The following is a 17,360-nucleotide window of genomic DNA, read 5'->3' on the forward strand; positions in this document are numbered from 1 at the left end:
AACTTTTGTCGGTGTGTTAAAGCGTTCTTGTCTTGAAATGTCTTTTCTTGTATTTCTTGTTCTTACAATTGTTCAGTGTAAAATTTTATTTCCCAATCTCTTACTGGAGTTCTGTAATCCACCTATTTTTGTTCTTACTACATAACATTTATGTTATTATATTTTAATTTTTATTTTATACTTTTAGGAATAGAATTATTTTGTTATTCAATTTAACATTGCAATTTCCAATCAGAAAATTTTTCTACTTATCAAAACAAGTGTATAAATGCAATGATTACCATGTTGGTTCCATCACATAAACATCCATGTGACTCACATTCTTCACATTAGTGATCTGACTGTTTGTGTTGTTTGAAGCAGAGCACCCAATGTTCACCAGGACAGGTGAGGGGAGACTCAGTGAGTCATTGACAGTCTGCATGACCAAGTTACGACTGGTGCTGGAACTGGAATCACCTGTGGGAGGTTGGTTGTAATTTTTATTCGGTACTTAAAAATAAATTTGTTCTTGGGAGCAAAATTTATTTAATCACTCTGTGAACCGTATCTGCCTAAGAGAAAGTCATGAGAAAACTAGCTTTGGAAAACTATAAAATAAATTACAATACCTCTCAAAAAAATAACTTATACTCAAATAAAAAAAAACTACAGCAAATGGAAGAGGAGGAACTTTACCAGTGGAAGTTGATATGAAAGACTTAGCACACCCATGACACTGGTATTGCTAAATTTGTGATGATCAATTCCCAGTGAATTGGTTAAATGGGGATTGGACGATTGAATATTTTTCTGAATCAACAATGGAGTTTATGTTTTGACAAAGTGTTAAGCAATGTTGTGTGATTGGGCTTTTTTTATTTTTTTCTGTCCTAGAACGCTAGTCATGAACCCAGAATTGTTTTTCTCATTACTTCAGGCTAGACCTAGGTTACCTAGGAGCTGCGGCATTATCACATAGATAAAATCCATTGGTGATTTGGTGCGATTTGAACCTGGGACCTCGTTCCGTGCTCTACTGTGTAACTTGTTGTTAACTATTACGCAAGTAGTAACAGAGATGTGTGATTGTTTTAGGGTCCCACAACACCAGTAATGTTCCTGTGATCATGTTGAGAGCTGCAGCAGAGGCAGGGTTACACAACTGGTCGTCGTCCGCTCACATGCAAGGTCAGTACAGTGGCCTCTTGGTAATGTCACACCAATACTGCAATGAATGAGTTGTAGGCCGATATCTGTTGATTCATGATACAAACGGTATCTGGTAACCACTTACCACTAACCACTTACCATCTTTTTTGTATATTTACCGTCTTGTGAGTAACAGTATAAGCGTAAATATATGTTTTAAGTGTTATAAGACGTATCTTTTATTTACTTTCCATAAATTTAATAACACGCACAATGCTGATCAAGAAGTTATTTGATCAAGAAGTTATTTATATTAATTTAAAAACAAACTTTTTCAGGTGAGGTTCAGTTGCAAGTTTCCTACTACAATTCCAACGTAGGCTCTTGGGAACCGTTGATTGAACCTCAGGTAGAGGTAGAAAATGTCTACAGGCCTTGGGAAGTGCTGTTTAAGGTAATATGTGATTTGATAAAGTATTACTTTGTATGTTTGTATTTTTATGTTGAACATTTTATTTTATTTTAGTTTTGTGTATATTCATGCTTGTGGCAATTTTACATTTTTGTTGGGGGAAGGTCCAAACCCTGTTCTTGTTACCATCTTACTTCATCCTGTTAGATAGCATCGTTAATTGATAGGCCAATGACAAATGGTATCTTTGCCCAGTTACCATCTCGCTTGAAATTAACATTGATAGTTCATTTCATATAGGCTATACTTTTTTGTACATACAACTGTGAAAATTTGATTGAATATGAATGGAAGCTATCACTGGAAGGAAATTAAATGGTTTTGAATTTGAACCCTTAACTTTGTGTTGGAAGCAATAAACTGTAACTACAAATACTGAGTGTGCTTTGAAAATTAAACCTTGTCCTTTGTGGATTCAAGATATGAAACTTTCCTTTATTCAAAATACTGTGATGTCCATCAAGAATTCAGCAAATCCCTGAAATATTAAAATTAAAAATGACAGGTCATTGTAAAAATCTTTAAAGATCAAATAACATATAATCTTTACTTATCATCATCATGAAGTAAAAAACAAAAAATAAAATTCTTTACACAGCTACACATTTTGTAATGAGTAGTTGTTGAACAAGTTTAAATCCTAAATAAAATTATGTAACTGTGATTTAACAAGACAACTGTTTGGCTGCAGGTTTTCCAAGCCAAGGCTTACCCTCTGTCCTCACGCCTGGACCATGAGTTGATGGAGGGTGAGAGGCAGGTGGGGCACAAATTGCCTCGAGTGGTGGGGGAGCAGACGACAGCAGGGGCGGAGGACTCGGAGACATCAGCTGATGAACAAGAACCTGAGGCAGCAGCCATGACGTTCATACGGCGCCGGGAGAACGACGCACACCGCAAGACTATGCATGGTGGGTTTCACAGATGTTTAGCAAGTACTACCATTGAATTTTGGATACCGAAGTAGACAACCCATCTATATAGACCAGCTGTAGCCTATTTTTCTCAAATATAGTTGAATCATAGACAAAAAGAATTAAATATATACCTTTTTACGTTGACTTAAATTGTAAGTTTAGTCCATGGGCAGTTTGATTGTTATAAATTAACTCTTCAAAACTGGAATAGGACTGTTATGTAAATTGTGAGTATTTCCATTAATTAATAATCTTTTTAGTTGTCACTTTTAAAATCATCGGAAATTATGACTGTTATTAGTTTTTAAACAAGTTATTTGTTTGTAAATAACTCCTGTACTTCTTTGTAATTGCTTGATTTCGAGCAACATGTACACTAGTTAAATATATACCGTCAGCTGTGCTGCGGTTACCATAGGTTCTGGCGCACACCGCTTGGAGCGCCATAGAGTTACGGCGTACGCGCTACGTAAACTACAGCGGTGTGCGCCGGAACCTATGGTAACCGCTGCACGGCTGACAGTCTATATTTAATTTTTTTTTTTTTTTTTTTTTTTTTTGTCTATGGTTGAATGAACCACTCAAAGTGTGTACTTTGCTGTAAAATTATATTTTATTCCTTAGTTTTTGTTACTGCGATAGTTGTAGCATAAAAGTTACTTTAGGTTAAAAGTTTTTCAGTTTTGCTTGGTTAAAAAAATAGCGCACTCAACAGTAAGTCATCAACATCATTGCGATCTATCGGTGGCTTTATTTTCATTATAAAACTGTGCTACATGTTTAAGATGGGAATGGATTGCTTAGCTCTGTACATTATGATACAAAGGTATTGCTTTCTTTCTTCTAATAAAGTGTTATTAAATTGTTTACAAACATTTCCTTTCCAATAGTTTTTAGGGAAAAAATTGTGTGTAAAGAATGTTGGTCCTCGATATTTTTTACTATGAAAACCACAGAGATATCTTCTGCGAAAATAAATGTGGTAGAAAGTACATCTGAGTAATGATGAGCGGAGGTGTTCTTGTGTTTTCAAAGATTTTTTTTAGTTCCTGAGGTTAAAGAATTCATTCCTGTAAGCAAAAAGAATACAGCTCCAACAAAATATCATAGACAATAGACAAAGCTTTATTGATCATAACACCAAATATTAAGATTACAACAAACATTTCAAGTTGGTACATTGCCAGGTACAAAGCCAAGAACAGACCTTAACATAAGCTAATAATTAAAGAAGAAAAGTAAGTGTAGTAAATACTGATTAAGTTTTTTTTTTCAATTTCATAGTTTGCATCTAAAACCAAATAAATTGAATAGTAAGCTTTTTTGGCTAAATATCTCTCACAGTTTGAGTTTACCCAATGATAATAAATAGTTTTATAATAATAAGAAACTGCAAAAAGTGTACAGTTTAAAATTAACTTTTGATTAGGAATACGGTTTAGTTTAAATTCTGCAGCAGAACATCTATTCACCTTCTTGAAGTGATGAACAAAATCATAATTAGATTTTGAAATAAATGGTTTTATTGCAAACAGAGTAAAAATTTTAAAGATGATAAAGTTCTAATTATGTCACAGAGAGTGTCAGTATGGTGGGATACCCTGCAGACTCTGACTCGGACAATGAGGAAGGAGTAATGGAGAAACTGGCTTGTGCCATCGGACATCTGTTTACTGGGTGAGTATTGGAGAATATGGCATGGCTTAGAGGAGATTGCATGTTAAGAATCTGTGATATCAATGTCCTTCGCTGTCGTCTTGATTCCACCTTCAACTTTTTATCATAACATTTTCTCATTACTGGTTCATCTCTTGCTCTGTTGGTCTGTTGAGACTCACAAATGAGTGCTATGTCAATAAGGAAGATTATTGTGAGGTAACATGGTTGTTTTCGACTGTTACATTACCTACAAAAGCAGCCATTTGTTACCAGAAGCTATCTCTGACTCCTGCACTCTTTCACCTTGTCACACAATATTTTATGACTACGCCTACGCCAATAGAATTTTGTAGGGAAGAACCTCAAATGCTTTTAAGGAAAAGCAGTCCGAACGCCTCTTTTCATTTTTTTTTTTGTGTGTGAATATTTTGGGTATAGAATTTTTATCTCACTCCTGATTTTCCTTAAAAAATATATCACCTTATAAGAGCCAGGAAAGCTGTGTACCATTGAAAAATAGTTGGCAACACTGCCTATAAATATTCTACGATTTTGTTGTTGCACTGTAAAGGTTTGAACATTTATGACTACTTATGGTTTTAACTTTTCTTGTGACTTTAACAATATTGTCACATTAACTATAACATTATTGGTATAGTTTGTTTATGAAAAACATGTTTTGTTTAGTAAAAAACCTTGTGTTGACAGAGACAGCAGTGATGGTGAGGCCAGTGAGTCGGAGGAGTCTAGTGGAGCAGAGCCGTCAGGAGAGACTGAAGACGCCTCGGAGATAGAATCCATGAGTGTCCAAGGCACCGTGGTGGGGCGTGACGAGAGAGCTGTCTTCCTAAAAAAACACAGTAAGCGCTTATTTTATTAAATTTAAAATTTGTTTTTGTTATATTTTCTATTTTTAGTTGTATTTTTGTTTATATCCAGTGCATTTTGTTTATAGGAAATAAAGGTGATTGTTATCTGAGTCCATCAAATTAACAACAAATATTGAACTAAAAACTCGATTGCATTGTTAAAAAAACAACAACCATTAAACTTGCCTATCTGTATTGCCAATATTTTCAGTCTATTACTCTTATTTTATTATAAGTGTCAAAATGAAGTTTGGGGGATATAAACATTAGTGGTTTAAAAATCAACAATGACAACTTTACTTTCCATAATAATAATAATATATTGCTTTATTTCATGAAGTAACTAATGTATACAAAACAAAGAGATTTTTGCATGGCCCCGGCATTAGAATAAACCACAGTATCCCCTGCTTGTCATAAGAGGCGACTGAAGGTGGGGGGGGGGGGCACCAATTCTTTCAGCGTCTCCTCTCCACACCAACATTTTCTGTTTAAAATCAAGACCAGGTTTTGCAAATCACTCCGGTCTATTCTCGTGTATGGCTCCTAGTCCGTTGTCTTCCACCGTGTTGAACGTCCGTTCAGACAGAGGGTTCAGCTTAAAAACTTGGGTTTTCTTGCACATCCCAGGCTGCGGGATAATACAGGGGACTTGGTCAGCTTGGCTAGCGATGACCTGGCTGCCCTATCCACCGGCAAAAAACTCCTGCCCTATCATCCGGCATTCAAAGTAGTACCAGATAGTGAGTGTCCTTATAGGACCCTTTCTGCGGTTTTGGGTAAGCTCTGTCGAGACCACTGCTTGTTTTAGGAGTTCTTGGTTTTGGGGGGCGCGTAATGCGGGTTATAGCCATGCATGGGCTGAAAATTTTAAACAATGTCTAGCTAACTGTGGCAGATGAGAGGAATATAGGTAAAGTTTCAATTGTGCAATGAACAACTCTGGGTTCCCTAACCCGAAAAAACAAGGCTGAAATTACACCTGGCTTGGATTTTGACCCGTTCAGGAAGAACTCAGATTTGAGTTGTTTTCATGTTCGCGCCTCAAGTCCTCAAAACAATCAACATTCTCCAACTACAACTATAACAACATAACTAAAAGTCAAATGAATAAAATCCTTGCTTTGATTAACTGTACTTGAATATTTCATCGTAATCTCATCACGCCACAAAGAAAGTTAATACAACTGCAGCGACTTCTATAGCAAATGTGCTACCATTCCATCCATCCTCACCTCAATTTTCCCATCTTCACAAAGTCGCCTTGCAAAAAACTATCTTTATAATGAAGAAAATTCTCATATTTATTTAATTTTACAAGACGATTAACACAACTGACAATGAAATAACTTGTACCATAGACAAAGTGTGTTCTCATGTTTAGCTATATAATTTTTACAGGCTGTCATGTAGCCTGACCACAAGGTATGTTATTTGTTGACCGACTAGTAGGCTCCCCGATTAGATAACTAAATTTAGAAAAAATAACATTAATACTTTCTCTCTGCGTTCAAGAGCTAAGCTCATTTTGCAGGCTTGAGACTGCCAGTGGCCGCATTAAAAGTATTGACCCTCAAAGCCCCAGGGGGAAGGGGGTTTCGGGTTTGTTTGGTAGAATAAGTTAAGAAGGGTACAAAATATGGACAAACCTAGAGGCCAGTGTAGGACAGAAAGTAGAGGAGGGGGTGAGAAGTAATGGGGCGAAGGCTACACGAAGCAAATCATAAAGGAAAAGCCTAAAAGATGAAAGTGGTTTAGGATACGTGAAAGATAGTGAAGAAGTTTAGGTTCAGATTAAGAAGTTGAAGAGCAGAGGTCATAGAGTCAGAACATCCAATAAGCTAACCAAGGTAGGCAAGAAGATAACTTTTAGCTTTGGTAAGATTTAGGAGTTTGAGAAGAACAGTGGATCGAGTGATATGGATGCAAGAAGGCTTAGGGAAGGTCATGGAGAAGACTTTACTTGCTTCCACCATGACATAGGGAGATCTGGGGCCGAGAGTCTAGAATATTCCAAATTTGAGATAAAGTTTTATTCTGCTTTCACAAAATAAACCTTTTCTCACATTTGAAATATTCATAATGAAATTGGTTTCTAGGTAACAAATAAAATGTACAATTAAATGAATTATCACCTGTTTTGAGCTACTAAGGAATACTACCATCCTACTGACTTGAACACTTGAATTGGTGTTTTTTGACTGACAATGTGACTTAAATTATTTTATGTTGGGTACTATTATAAAAGAATTTTATATCAAAATGCTATAGTTCGGCCGCTTAGAAAACGACCTGCGCGCTAATGCTAAACCAATGCTGGAGGAGGTCGCTTTCTAAGCGGCCGACCCATAGGCAATGGATCCTCTCCCCCTGAGCAAAGATAAATAGAGTAGAGTCCATATATCTATCCTCTTAACTGTATCTATTAAAGCTGTCTGTAGGAATGTCCAAATAATATCCATACAACCAGGCAAAAAAACTCACTTATTCTATCTAAAATTTATGTTTAAAATTGGATTTGAAGAAAAAGCTCTAACAAACTTGTTCAAGCTGCGCAGTGTAAAAAAATATTAAATAGCCTATATCAATATAAAAATAATGTTCTGATTTATAGACAATTACAGTTCACGTCAGCCACTCAACTAGCAAACTAATACCATAGATCACATGCTAATACTGTAAAATGTAATTTTAAAAGTTGAATGAATGAATGAATGAATGAATGAATAAAGTGCTTTATTTTAACATAAACATTCCTCTCATAACATAAGCATACACTTAATTAAACAATGGTCTACGACCGTCTGTTTGGTTGGCACACCTGGAAAACACATTTATGAAAATTAAGTTGAAACAAAATACACTTACTAACATACACAAATTTACATACAATTTTACATCCATTTTCAACAAAACTAAAAAAAATGCCTTTTTCATAATATTGTTTACATAACTTTTATTATTTTATTTTTTAAATTATTAGAATTTAAAAGGTTTACGCATAATGAAAACTATAACAATTACTATGAATATTTAAGAAGACAGGCTGACAAGTTGTTTGACATAATTATTGTTTTGATTTAATTTATAAATTAGAAAGATAATAAAACAATTTTGAATTTGAAAAAAAAAATCATTTAATTTATTCGTAGTTAAATTCTCTAATTAACTCCCACCTCCTTCTCCATGCCTCCCTCATAAAGTTTGCTAATTTACGCCAATCCCTACCATTTATGTATTCTATGTGTTCTTCCCAATGCATGCTTCGTTTTCCAAACCAATACCCCCTGATATCACCTAAAATTGGGCAAATAGAAACAAAATGAAAAACTGTTTCAAATTCACGCAAATTGCACAAACTACAGAAATGATTTTTATTCGTTATCCATGGTTTGTGATTCAAATCAACCAGCTCTGCTCGGGCCTTAATGACCCATGAGATAAGACTTATATTGATGCTATCAGTGAGAAAACTCCTGGGCCCTAGGTCAAGGTCAACGGCAAGCAGTTGTTGGTGATATTGCGATGTACGCGCTCTGCCAACCATATCAATTCTCCAGCTATCTCTTTCCGCCTCAATTATCTTCACTAATCCCTCAAAAACATCTGCTGACTCGAAATTAATATCCAAACCGTGTTTTCGCCCTAGACATTTCCACTCTTTGGCCCAAAAAATACCTTTTCCAATTACAGATTTAGCAATAATTTTTGGTAGGCGTGATTCTGGCATATTAAAAACCTTAAAAATGTATGTTGCGTTAATTTGTAGATTAAAGAAATACAACTTTTCAAAACATGTTTCTAAGTAAACAATATAGTTGGGAGTGTTATGTGGCAATCTAAACATCCTTTTAATAAACGTTTTCTGAGCATTTTCTAACTGAGAAATTTCTGAAAACCCCCAAACTTGTGCGCCGTAACACAAAATAGCTCTGAGAATAGATTCGAAGCATAATATTTTAATCTGCAGCGGGACTTTGTTGTTGTCTAATAGCCTTTGCCATACTGAATTAATTGCATAATTAGTTAGCCTCCTCTTCTCTATGAAATGTTTTTCCCATGACAATGTCGTTGTAAATAACATTCCCAAATATTTATAACTATCTACCACTTCAACCTGTTTGCCCTTATACCACCACCTATCATGTCCTGATAATCTACCACCTTTCCTGAAAACCATTATTTTGGATTTGGATATATTTACTGTAAGGTTCCAAATTGAACTGTAACACTCCAAGTTTTTAATCATTATTTGTAATGCTGTTGCTGTGGGGGCCAACAATACGATGTCGTCTGCATACATCAAAACATTTACTCTCTTTCCACCGAAATTACAGCCACCTTCCAGCACCTCTGGCAAATCATTTACGAACAAGCTGAACAGGAGAGGACTTCCTATACATCCTTGTCTTAAACCTGTCTTTGTCTCAAACTCATCTGAAATGCCGCCCTTACACCAAACCGCTGCAGATGTGTTACAATAATAACTCCTCAAAACATCTAAAACGTGCGTTGATACGCCGATTGATGAAAGTTTTAACATAAGCGATCGTCTATCAATAGTGTCAAACGCACTTGAAAAATCCACAAAAAATGCATACAATTTGCCACCTTTCTCCGCTAAACGTAGTTTGATCATCGATGCCAAATTAAAAATATTATCTATAGTGGAATAGTTTTGTCTGAAACCCGCCTGGAACTCCGATAAGATGTGGTTTTCATTGACCCAATTTGTAAGTCTATTATTTAGCATTCCTATAAATATTTTACCAATACAATTTATAAAAGACAATCCTCTATAATTTTGAACTGAATTAATATCACCCTTTTTAAACAATGGAAAAACTATCGATTTCTTAAAGCTTTCAGGTATGACCTTATTCCGAAAAATGTCATTATAAATACTAAGTAGTTTAGTCAAAAATAGGTCTGGGGCGTTCTTATAAAACTCATATGGGACTCTATCTAGGCCCGGTGCTTTATTATTTTTCAAGCTGGACAAAACAACTTTTAATTCTAGGAAATCAAAGTCTTTATCAAGATAATCATCGGCAATAAAAGGTTCTGCAAACGAGATAGTACTCTCCACCAGAGGATTTAGTAAAGTTTTAAAGTGTGTAACCCATTCTTCAGGTTTTATATTTCCTACTCGGTTTATGTTATTTTTACACTTAAAAGAGTTTATTGCTCGCCAACACGTTTTGGAATCTTTAGACACAGTAAGAGTTGAGATTAAAGAATAGTTGTATTCGTTCTTCTTTCCTGTACATAGCTGTTTATATTTCCTCTGCTCCTCAACATACTTAGCCTTTATTTCAGTTGAATTGGTTTGTCTAAAAAGCTGTAACAGTTTAAACACTCTCTTTCTGGCGTTTAAACAGTGATAGTCAAACCAAGGTTGTTTACCAACAAAAGGTGTATTACTCTTTGAACCTAGCTTATAATGTGCAGAATTAGTTATAACATTTAATACATCATTAACAGTTTGCGGCGAAAAAGATTTCATACTTTCCTCAACTTTGCTAGTATAGTTCAGACAATCAAAATTCGTCCATTTCAGCTTTGGCAACAATGGTATAGTTTTCCCCTCTCCTGCACCCCCTCCCACAGGCCCAGGAGTCTCAACATTTAAACTTACTTCTATTGGCATATGATCTGATCCGGGAAAACCAACAACTTTGAAGTCGTGAATGGAATGTAAACAATTAAAAGTGACCTCTGCTATATCTATGACTGAGTTACCCCTATGTCCAACAAAAGTAAATTCACCCTCTTTGTCCCCTATGGACCTTCCGTTTAAAACTACTAATCCTAAATTGTCACACAAATCTAATATTTTACGCCCATTTGAATTTAAAATGTTGTCTTTTGAATGTCTAATGTCCTCAATCCTATTATTCGAAATGCTAATTATATTTTCAGAAAAACTCTGTTCTATTCCAATACGCCCATTTAAATCCCCTATAAGGACTATATTCTGGAAACAGCTATTATCAAAGAAACTTTGAAGCCTATTATAATCTATTTGCCAACAATTGAAATTTAGGTAAACAGGCACTATAAACAATTGCTCGCAGCCAACAACAATATTGTCGAGCCTAACCACATTAAAATATTCACAGTTTACAAACGTTACATCGCTTATAAAATGAGAGTTACGATTTAATGCGTAAACTAGACCACCTGAATATCTACCAACATTAGCAGTTCTAACTGCGAAAGTAAAAGTTAAATCAAAGTTACTTAACCTATTTACAATAATATCTTGATCATTTTCCGCGACAAATGTCTCTAAAAATATAATTAAATCAAACTCCTTTATGAACTCTAAAAATAATAAATCATTTACCTTATTTTTTAATCCACAAACGTTATAAGATAAAACCTTGAATTGAGTAAGCCCGGTCGTCGTTGGGTTGTGGTTTGGTGTTGGTCCCTCTGTAGATGGATTGGCGTCACCTCCTCACTCATTGTCCTGGTTGGAAACGCGAGGCGACTGCGTAGGTGTTGAAACTGACACTTTCTGCGACGTACCCGTAGCACTCGCCGACCCCTGCGTTGTTGAAGCTGTTGTCCTCTCTGTTGATATGTCCGTCACTACTGTAGATCTGGGTACTTTAAGATCACGTAAGAAGTCTGAAAAATCACGTTTGAAGAGTGTCTGCAACAATTGAGCACCATCCTGGTTGCCTGCCTTTAGTTCACCTCCCTCCCACGTGAACCGATGTCCTTTGAAAGTCATATGGTCGAAATATAATGATATCTTATTCTTTTGTTTCCCCGCCACACTTTCAATTTCGTCTCTAAGCTTTGACAGACATGCTCGTTTTTCACGCACTTCTTTAGGATAGTCTCTATGCACTGAATAACCGGTGCCTTTTAACTCTCTTACACGTGACATAATATAGTAGATGTCGGCGTCATTTGGTAGGTGTGCAATGATTGCATTGTTACTTCCCCCTAGAGGGTGGGCTCTATTTACAAATATAGTATCCGCACTCCCAAAAACATCGTTGCAAAACTTTCGCACGATTTCATTGAAGTTACGAGTTTCCTTGGACCACTTCAACCCCCTAAATATGAGGTTGTTACGCCTAGATCTTCCTTCAAGATCGACTAACCTAGACATAACCACACTCTCTCTCTGTTGTAAGTCCTCTATTTGTTTCCTTAGTACAATATTCTCCTTTTGTAACTCCGACACTTGCCCCGTGAGTTGAGAGAACTCCTTTTTGGTTGCCATATTTTCTAATTTACTATCAAGCAACTGGCCCAAGTCCTTCAGAAGTTGGGATCGTGTAATATCGCCTACCTTTTCTTCACTGCCCATGTTGGCCGTTACCGTCTCGACGTCGTCTGCACACTCCGGCGACGAATAAGATCTCTGCCGTTTGAATGACCTATTTACTGGTGTAATTTTAAAAGTTATCTATATATTAAATTATTAATAGGCAAGCATGTTTCTTGATAAACCTTTTTTTAGCTTGTGTGCATCGCAGGGAAAATCTACCCATAGTGTTAGAAAGATATTTGCCTGTAGATGTGCAGAATCCCTTTATAAATTAAAATAGGCCCAAAAGTAAGCAATTTTGTCATTCCACACCTCAGCTAAATGACAGATTGTTTGTCATTCCCTATTTCAACCTGTAGTATTTAAATCCACCCCCTCAGTGAGAAGTCAATTGAGCAGTCTACACTGCTTAATTGGAAGGTTCATTCCACTCACTCCAATGCCTGGTCACATACTGTACCATGAAGCTTTTCTACCAAGGAAAGACTCTCAAGGAGCTTGTAAGGAAAACCTATTTGAATTACGAGGCTGTAACGATGGTGGTTTCCTAGAGTTTAAACAACATTCTTTGAGGAAGAATGAATGAGTAGCTATAGAGCGGATAAGATTTTATACTCTTTATACACCTCTTTTTGTACAGGGGGGGGGAAGGGGTAGTGAACAGTTCTTGCAGTGAATTTTGTAATATCTTGGACTGTTAAACCTGTGCATTGCAAAAAGAAATTATGTTTGTTTTGCATATAGGCTACTTGCTGTAACATGTTTTATTTACATATAGTAGAACAAGACACTACAACTAAAATAAAATAACTTTGTCTTCATTTTAATACTTCCTCTCTGCGTTCAAGAGCTAAGCTCATTTTGCAGGCTTGAGACTGCCAGTGGCCGCATTAAAAGTATTGACCCTCAAAGCCCCAGAGGGAGGGAGTTTGGAAAGTTGAATGTTAAGAAAGGTTGAAATTTTGGACAAACCTAAAGGCCAGTGTGTGACAGAGGGTGGGGGAGGGGTGGAGGAGAGATAAGGGGGTCAAGAAGGTTAGGCCTATCTGAAGGCACTGGCCGTCTGAAATAAAATACCTAAAAGGTGAAAAGAAGTTTGATAATTGTGTGGAAGATAGTTAAGAGGATTAGGTTCAGAATAATAAGTAGAAGCAGGGGTCATAAAGTCAGAAAAGCCGATAAAGTAACCAACGTATGTAAGGAGAACTTTTGAAATTGAAAGATTTAGGGGTTTGTTTGGGAAGAACAGTGGATCGAGTGATGTGGATTCAAGAAGGCTTAGGGAAAGTCATGGAGAAGACTTTGCTTGCTTCCACCATGACATTGGGAGATCTGGGGCCGAGGGTCTGGAATACTCCAAATATGAGATAAAGTTTTACTTTGCTTTCACAAAATAAACCTTTTCTCGCATTTGAAATATTCATAATGAAATTGGTTTCTAGGTAACAAATAAAATGCACAACTACATGAAGTTATAATCACCTGTTTTGCGCTGCTAAGGAAATATGAGAAAATGGGTAGATTACACTACTTTGCCCTAACTGGTCTGAAAACACTTTAGGGGACTCATTAGTTAGCTCCTTTAATTTTCATTTAATGTCTACTCTCTGAGTCGTTACTACTTTTAGCAATAAATCATTTCTCATTACTTTTTTATGAAATCTCAACACCTAGCTCCTTAATTCGGTCTCGTCCCCTGATGGAATAAGTTCCTTCCTTAATACATACCAACTTAAAATTTTACTAATATCTCTTAACTGCCTACATTTACCTCTGGTTTACCCACGGGACTGCCACATTTATTTATGTACGAACTTAACTTTATGTAGATAGAGAATAATTTCAAAGACTTTGAACTGTCATTTTGTAATAAGCCTCGCTTACTACAGCTACTGACCTACCCGTATCAACTTCAAAAGACACTAATTTGTATTCTAACATAACCTGTGTTTTAAATGGTTAAACCTTACTCATTTTACTAGACTATGCATTAATTTCAAACAAATTACCTATAATCTCAAAATATCATTTACATTATTCAATAGTCTACCAATAGTTAACAATGGTCTATCCAATAGTTAACATCGGACGAATACCTTATCCACATAGTTATGTTTAGGCATAATTCTATTATATCTAAAATCACTTTTACTGTTACAAAAACTAAAACTGTGGTTTACTGTTTTGCTAAGAACAGCCCACATTTGCCAAATGATTTCCTTGACCTTATTTGTGACACCTGCAGCCTTAAAAACGGCAATTCCTGCCAATGTGATCAAAGCCATCACAACAAAAACACTACTGACACTGCTGCAGACGATGGTACCTGTTGTTTACATGCCGGTTGTGGGATGTGCCGCCGGGTAACCTCTTGGTCTGGCTTGCTGAGGTGATGGGCATGGTGACGCAAATGCCGCCGCCATGCGTTGGATGTTGGATCCTTTTGCCATGGCCATTGTCGCCTCCCACCGAAAGAGATGCCGTGCATCTCGAGCTGTGACAAATTTCAAATGCTTTTTTGAACAATAAATCGGATTCTGATAAAAGTCTCTGCTTCAAATTTCACTTTTTAAGCTGTTAACAAGGTGATATCATAAATAGCCATTCAAATTTGCGCCAAAATCACAATGTCTCAACAAATTCATCAACTGTGCAATATACTGCGAAACACTCTCGTTCTCTAATTGGTTTGCTAACCTGAAACAATACCGTTCCACAATGGAAGATTGAGTTGGTTTTGATCTTAAAGAAAATAGGAAAGCAAAATTTGTGTTACCTAGTTTATTTATATTAATTTTGTAATGTTTATAATTGACAATGTCACCTGTTTCATCTGGGAAAACCAGAATAATGTAAAACGTTTTTGTGGCAATAAACGACGTATGACTTTAATCTCTGAGATCGGCCTCGACAACATCGTAGAGCTATGCTTCAGGGGGAGGGTACCTGGAACTGTGTCAAGCAGTTCGCTGATGCCATCGTTCGAACTAAGAAGGTCGATCTCGATCGGCCTTAGCCTTCGGAAGAAAACAAGACGGAAATAACTCATCAATTGGTTTACCTTATGGTTGCCAGATTCTTGAACAATTGTGGATTTCTTGCTCTATGATCATTTTGCCAGAGGTGTGGCATCTTCAGGAACACAGTTTATATTACATCTGGCAGCCATAAGGTAAACCAATTGATTAATTATTTGTTCTTGAAGCTGGAATAATACACAAATTATGGAAATAACTCCTAATGGCATAGTTAAAACGGCTTAGCCAGAAGTAATGTGTGGAGATTGAGCCTCTCAGTGTGAATAAACACATTTTAACCTTAAAAAAAATAAAAAACTGTATACAAAGATAAAAAAAACTACCCAGCCCAACGCAACCACATGACTAAATAGCAATAAGAAGTATGAAGGGGCATTTTATCTTTTTTTTTCTTTGGTTTTGTATATCTTACTATCTCACGTGATTTGTTGTAAAGTGTGATTTGTTATAATTAATCTGTTTCAAGTAATGTTTATTTAGAACGGCAAATAAATAACCAATCGCAACAGTGTAAGGAAAACATTTAGAATAGATTTCCACAGGTGTGGTGCCTGATCACACGCCTGCTGTTGATTTCCCTGCCGTGGAGCCTTCAACCTTCCCTACTATGGTTAATATGTGTGGTGAGCTTTTCTTCAGCTCAGCTGTAAAACTCTACACTTCATCTGCTGATTGTTACACTGCAGATTAGATTAGGCCTATAATGTAGTATAAGATGATGTAGTTGTATCTATGTAACGTTGTCTTGTTTAGAATAGCAATAAAGCTTTATCATACACATAGTTTCAGTATAACTGTCATACACCAGACCTGAAGTTGAAAAATATATTTGATCAAATATTTATAAAAATAATTCAAATCGGAAAAAGATTATGTTTTTGGGAGAAACCCATGGAAAGCTTGAAAAAGTCAGACCGATGACACCATATTGTTCTGCTAAAAATTTACAAACTTTAAACACCCTCATTATATGCTTTCAAAATAGGTTTTCTTATTTTTATGATTTCCAGAAGTTTGTTAAATAACAAGTGGTAAATACCCCACTTCTAAAAAGAGAGAATATTTTTTTTCAAGGATGTTATTTCAATTATTTAGTATTAGCAGTTTTATAGTTTTGTCTCGTGTTAAACAGAGAATATCTCTTTGTAACAAGGTTTAATAATCCTTCTGTATTTACTGAGACAGTTTTATTCAGTAGCTTAGGAAATTTTGTTATTGTAATATTAAAGTAAAACCAAATTCTTTATTGGATATTTTCCTACTATTCAGCATTTAGTTTAATTTGATTGTTAGAATCGGCATTACTGAGATTGGTTGTATAATTGACCAATACAACCAATCAAAAATTACACCATAATTAAAAAAAAAAATTAACTAATAATGGCTAATTAAAATAAGCTAATGGCTAATAAAATAAAATAAGTTAAATAAATAAGTTAAATAAAATAAGTTAATGGCTAATTAAATTAGCTCCATGTTGTTCAGATTTGTGTGTTTGGTGGTATAGATTGTTGATTTATGGTCCAGGTTCACCATGGTATATAGTCAATGGTTGTATACACTGGAAAACCAAGAAAACACCTTTGAAATCATTATAAGCTGCATGCATGAAACAGTAGATTAAGTTTTTAAATGCGCTTCTTTAATCCGTTTTTGTTCATTGACACACTCATTTTACTCTATTCTTTTCGCTTTTTGCTGGATAAATTTTCTTGCTTGCTTTTGCTTAAGACAAAATTATCTTAATTTGATTCAAGCGTACAAAGCTTGTGCAGAAAAAGATTTACTTATAAATATCAACTTGTAGAATAATTATTTTTTAAATATCAATTAGTCTAAATATTTGTTGGCTTAATTTGCACACATATTTTAGTTCTTAGTTGAGCTGTCTTTTTTGCAAAATGTAACATCTTAATTTTTAAGAGGAAGAAGCATAGAGTATAACTACCGTTATAATTGACCTGCCGTATAGTAATATATGTG

The 17,360-nt window shown here is 35.6% G+C and overlaps 1 protein-coding gene across 1 annotated transcript in view; it reads left to right on the top strand.

Annotated features, from left to right (window-relative positions):
* LOC128991618 (intermembrane lipid transfer protein VPS13C-like) overlaps nucleotides 1–17,360 on the top strand; it is a 95,178-nt gene that overhangs the window by 28,567 nt on the left and 49,251 nt on the right. The window contains exons 18-23 of the mRNA XM_054414661.1: nucleotides 361–468; nucleotides 1,078–1,170; nucleotides 1,470–1,585; nucleotides 2,295–2,514; nucleotides 4,098–4,197; nucleotides 4,888–5,039. Coding sequence (XP_054270636.1) covers nucleotides 361–468; nucleotides 1,078–1,170; nucleotides 1,470–1,585; nucleotides 2,295–2,514; nucleotides 4,098–4,197; nucleotides 4,888–5,039 — 789 coding nt within the window. The remainder of the gene's footprint in view (nucleotides 1–360; nucleotides 469–1,077; nucleotides 1,171–1,469; nucleotides 1,586–2,294; nucleotides 2,515–4,097; nucleotides 4,198–4,887; nucleotides 5,040–17,360) is intronic.

This window comes from Macrosteles quadrilineatus, unplaced genomic scaffold, assembly GCF_028750875.1.
Source record: "Macrosteles quadrilineatus isolate MER2022 unplaced genomic scaffold, UCM_ALF_1.0 Scaffold_4__1_contigs__length_99947679, whole genome shotgun sequence".
Classification (NCBI taxonomy): Eukaryota; Metazoa; Arthropoda; class Insecta; order Hemiptera; family Cicadellidae; genus Macrosteles; species Macrosteles quadrilineatus.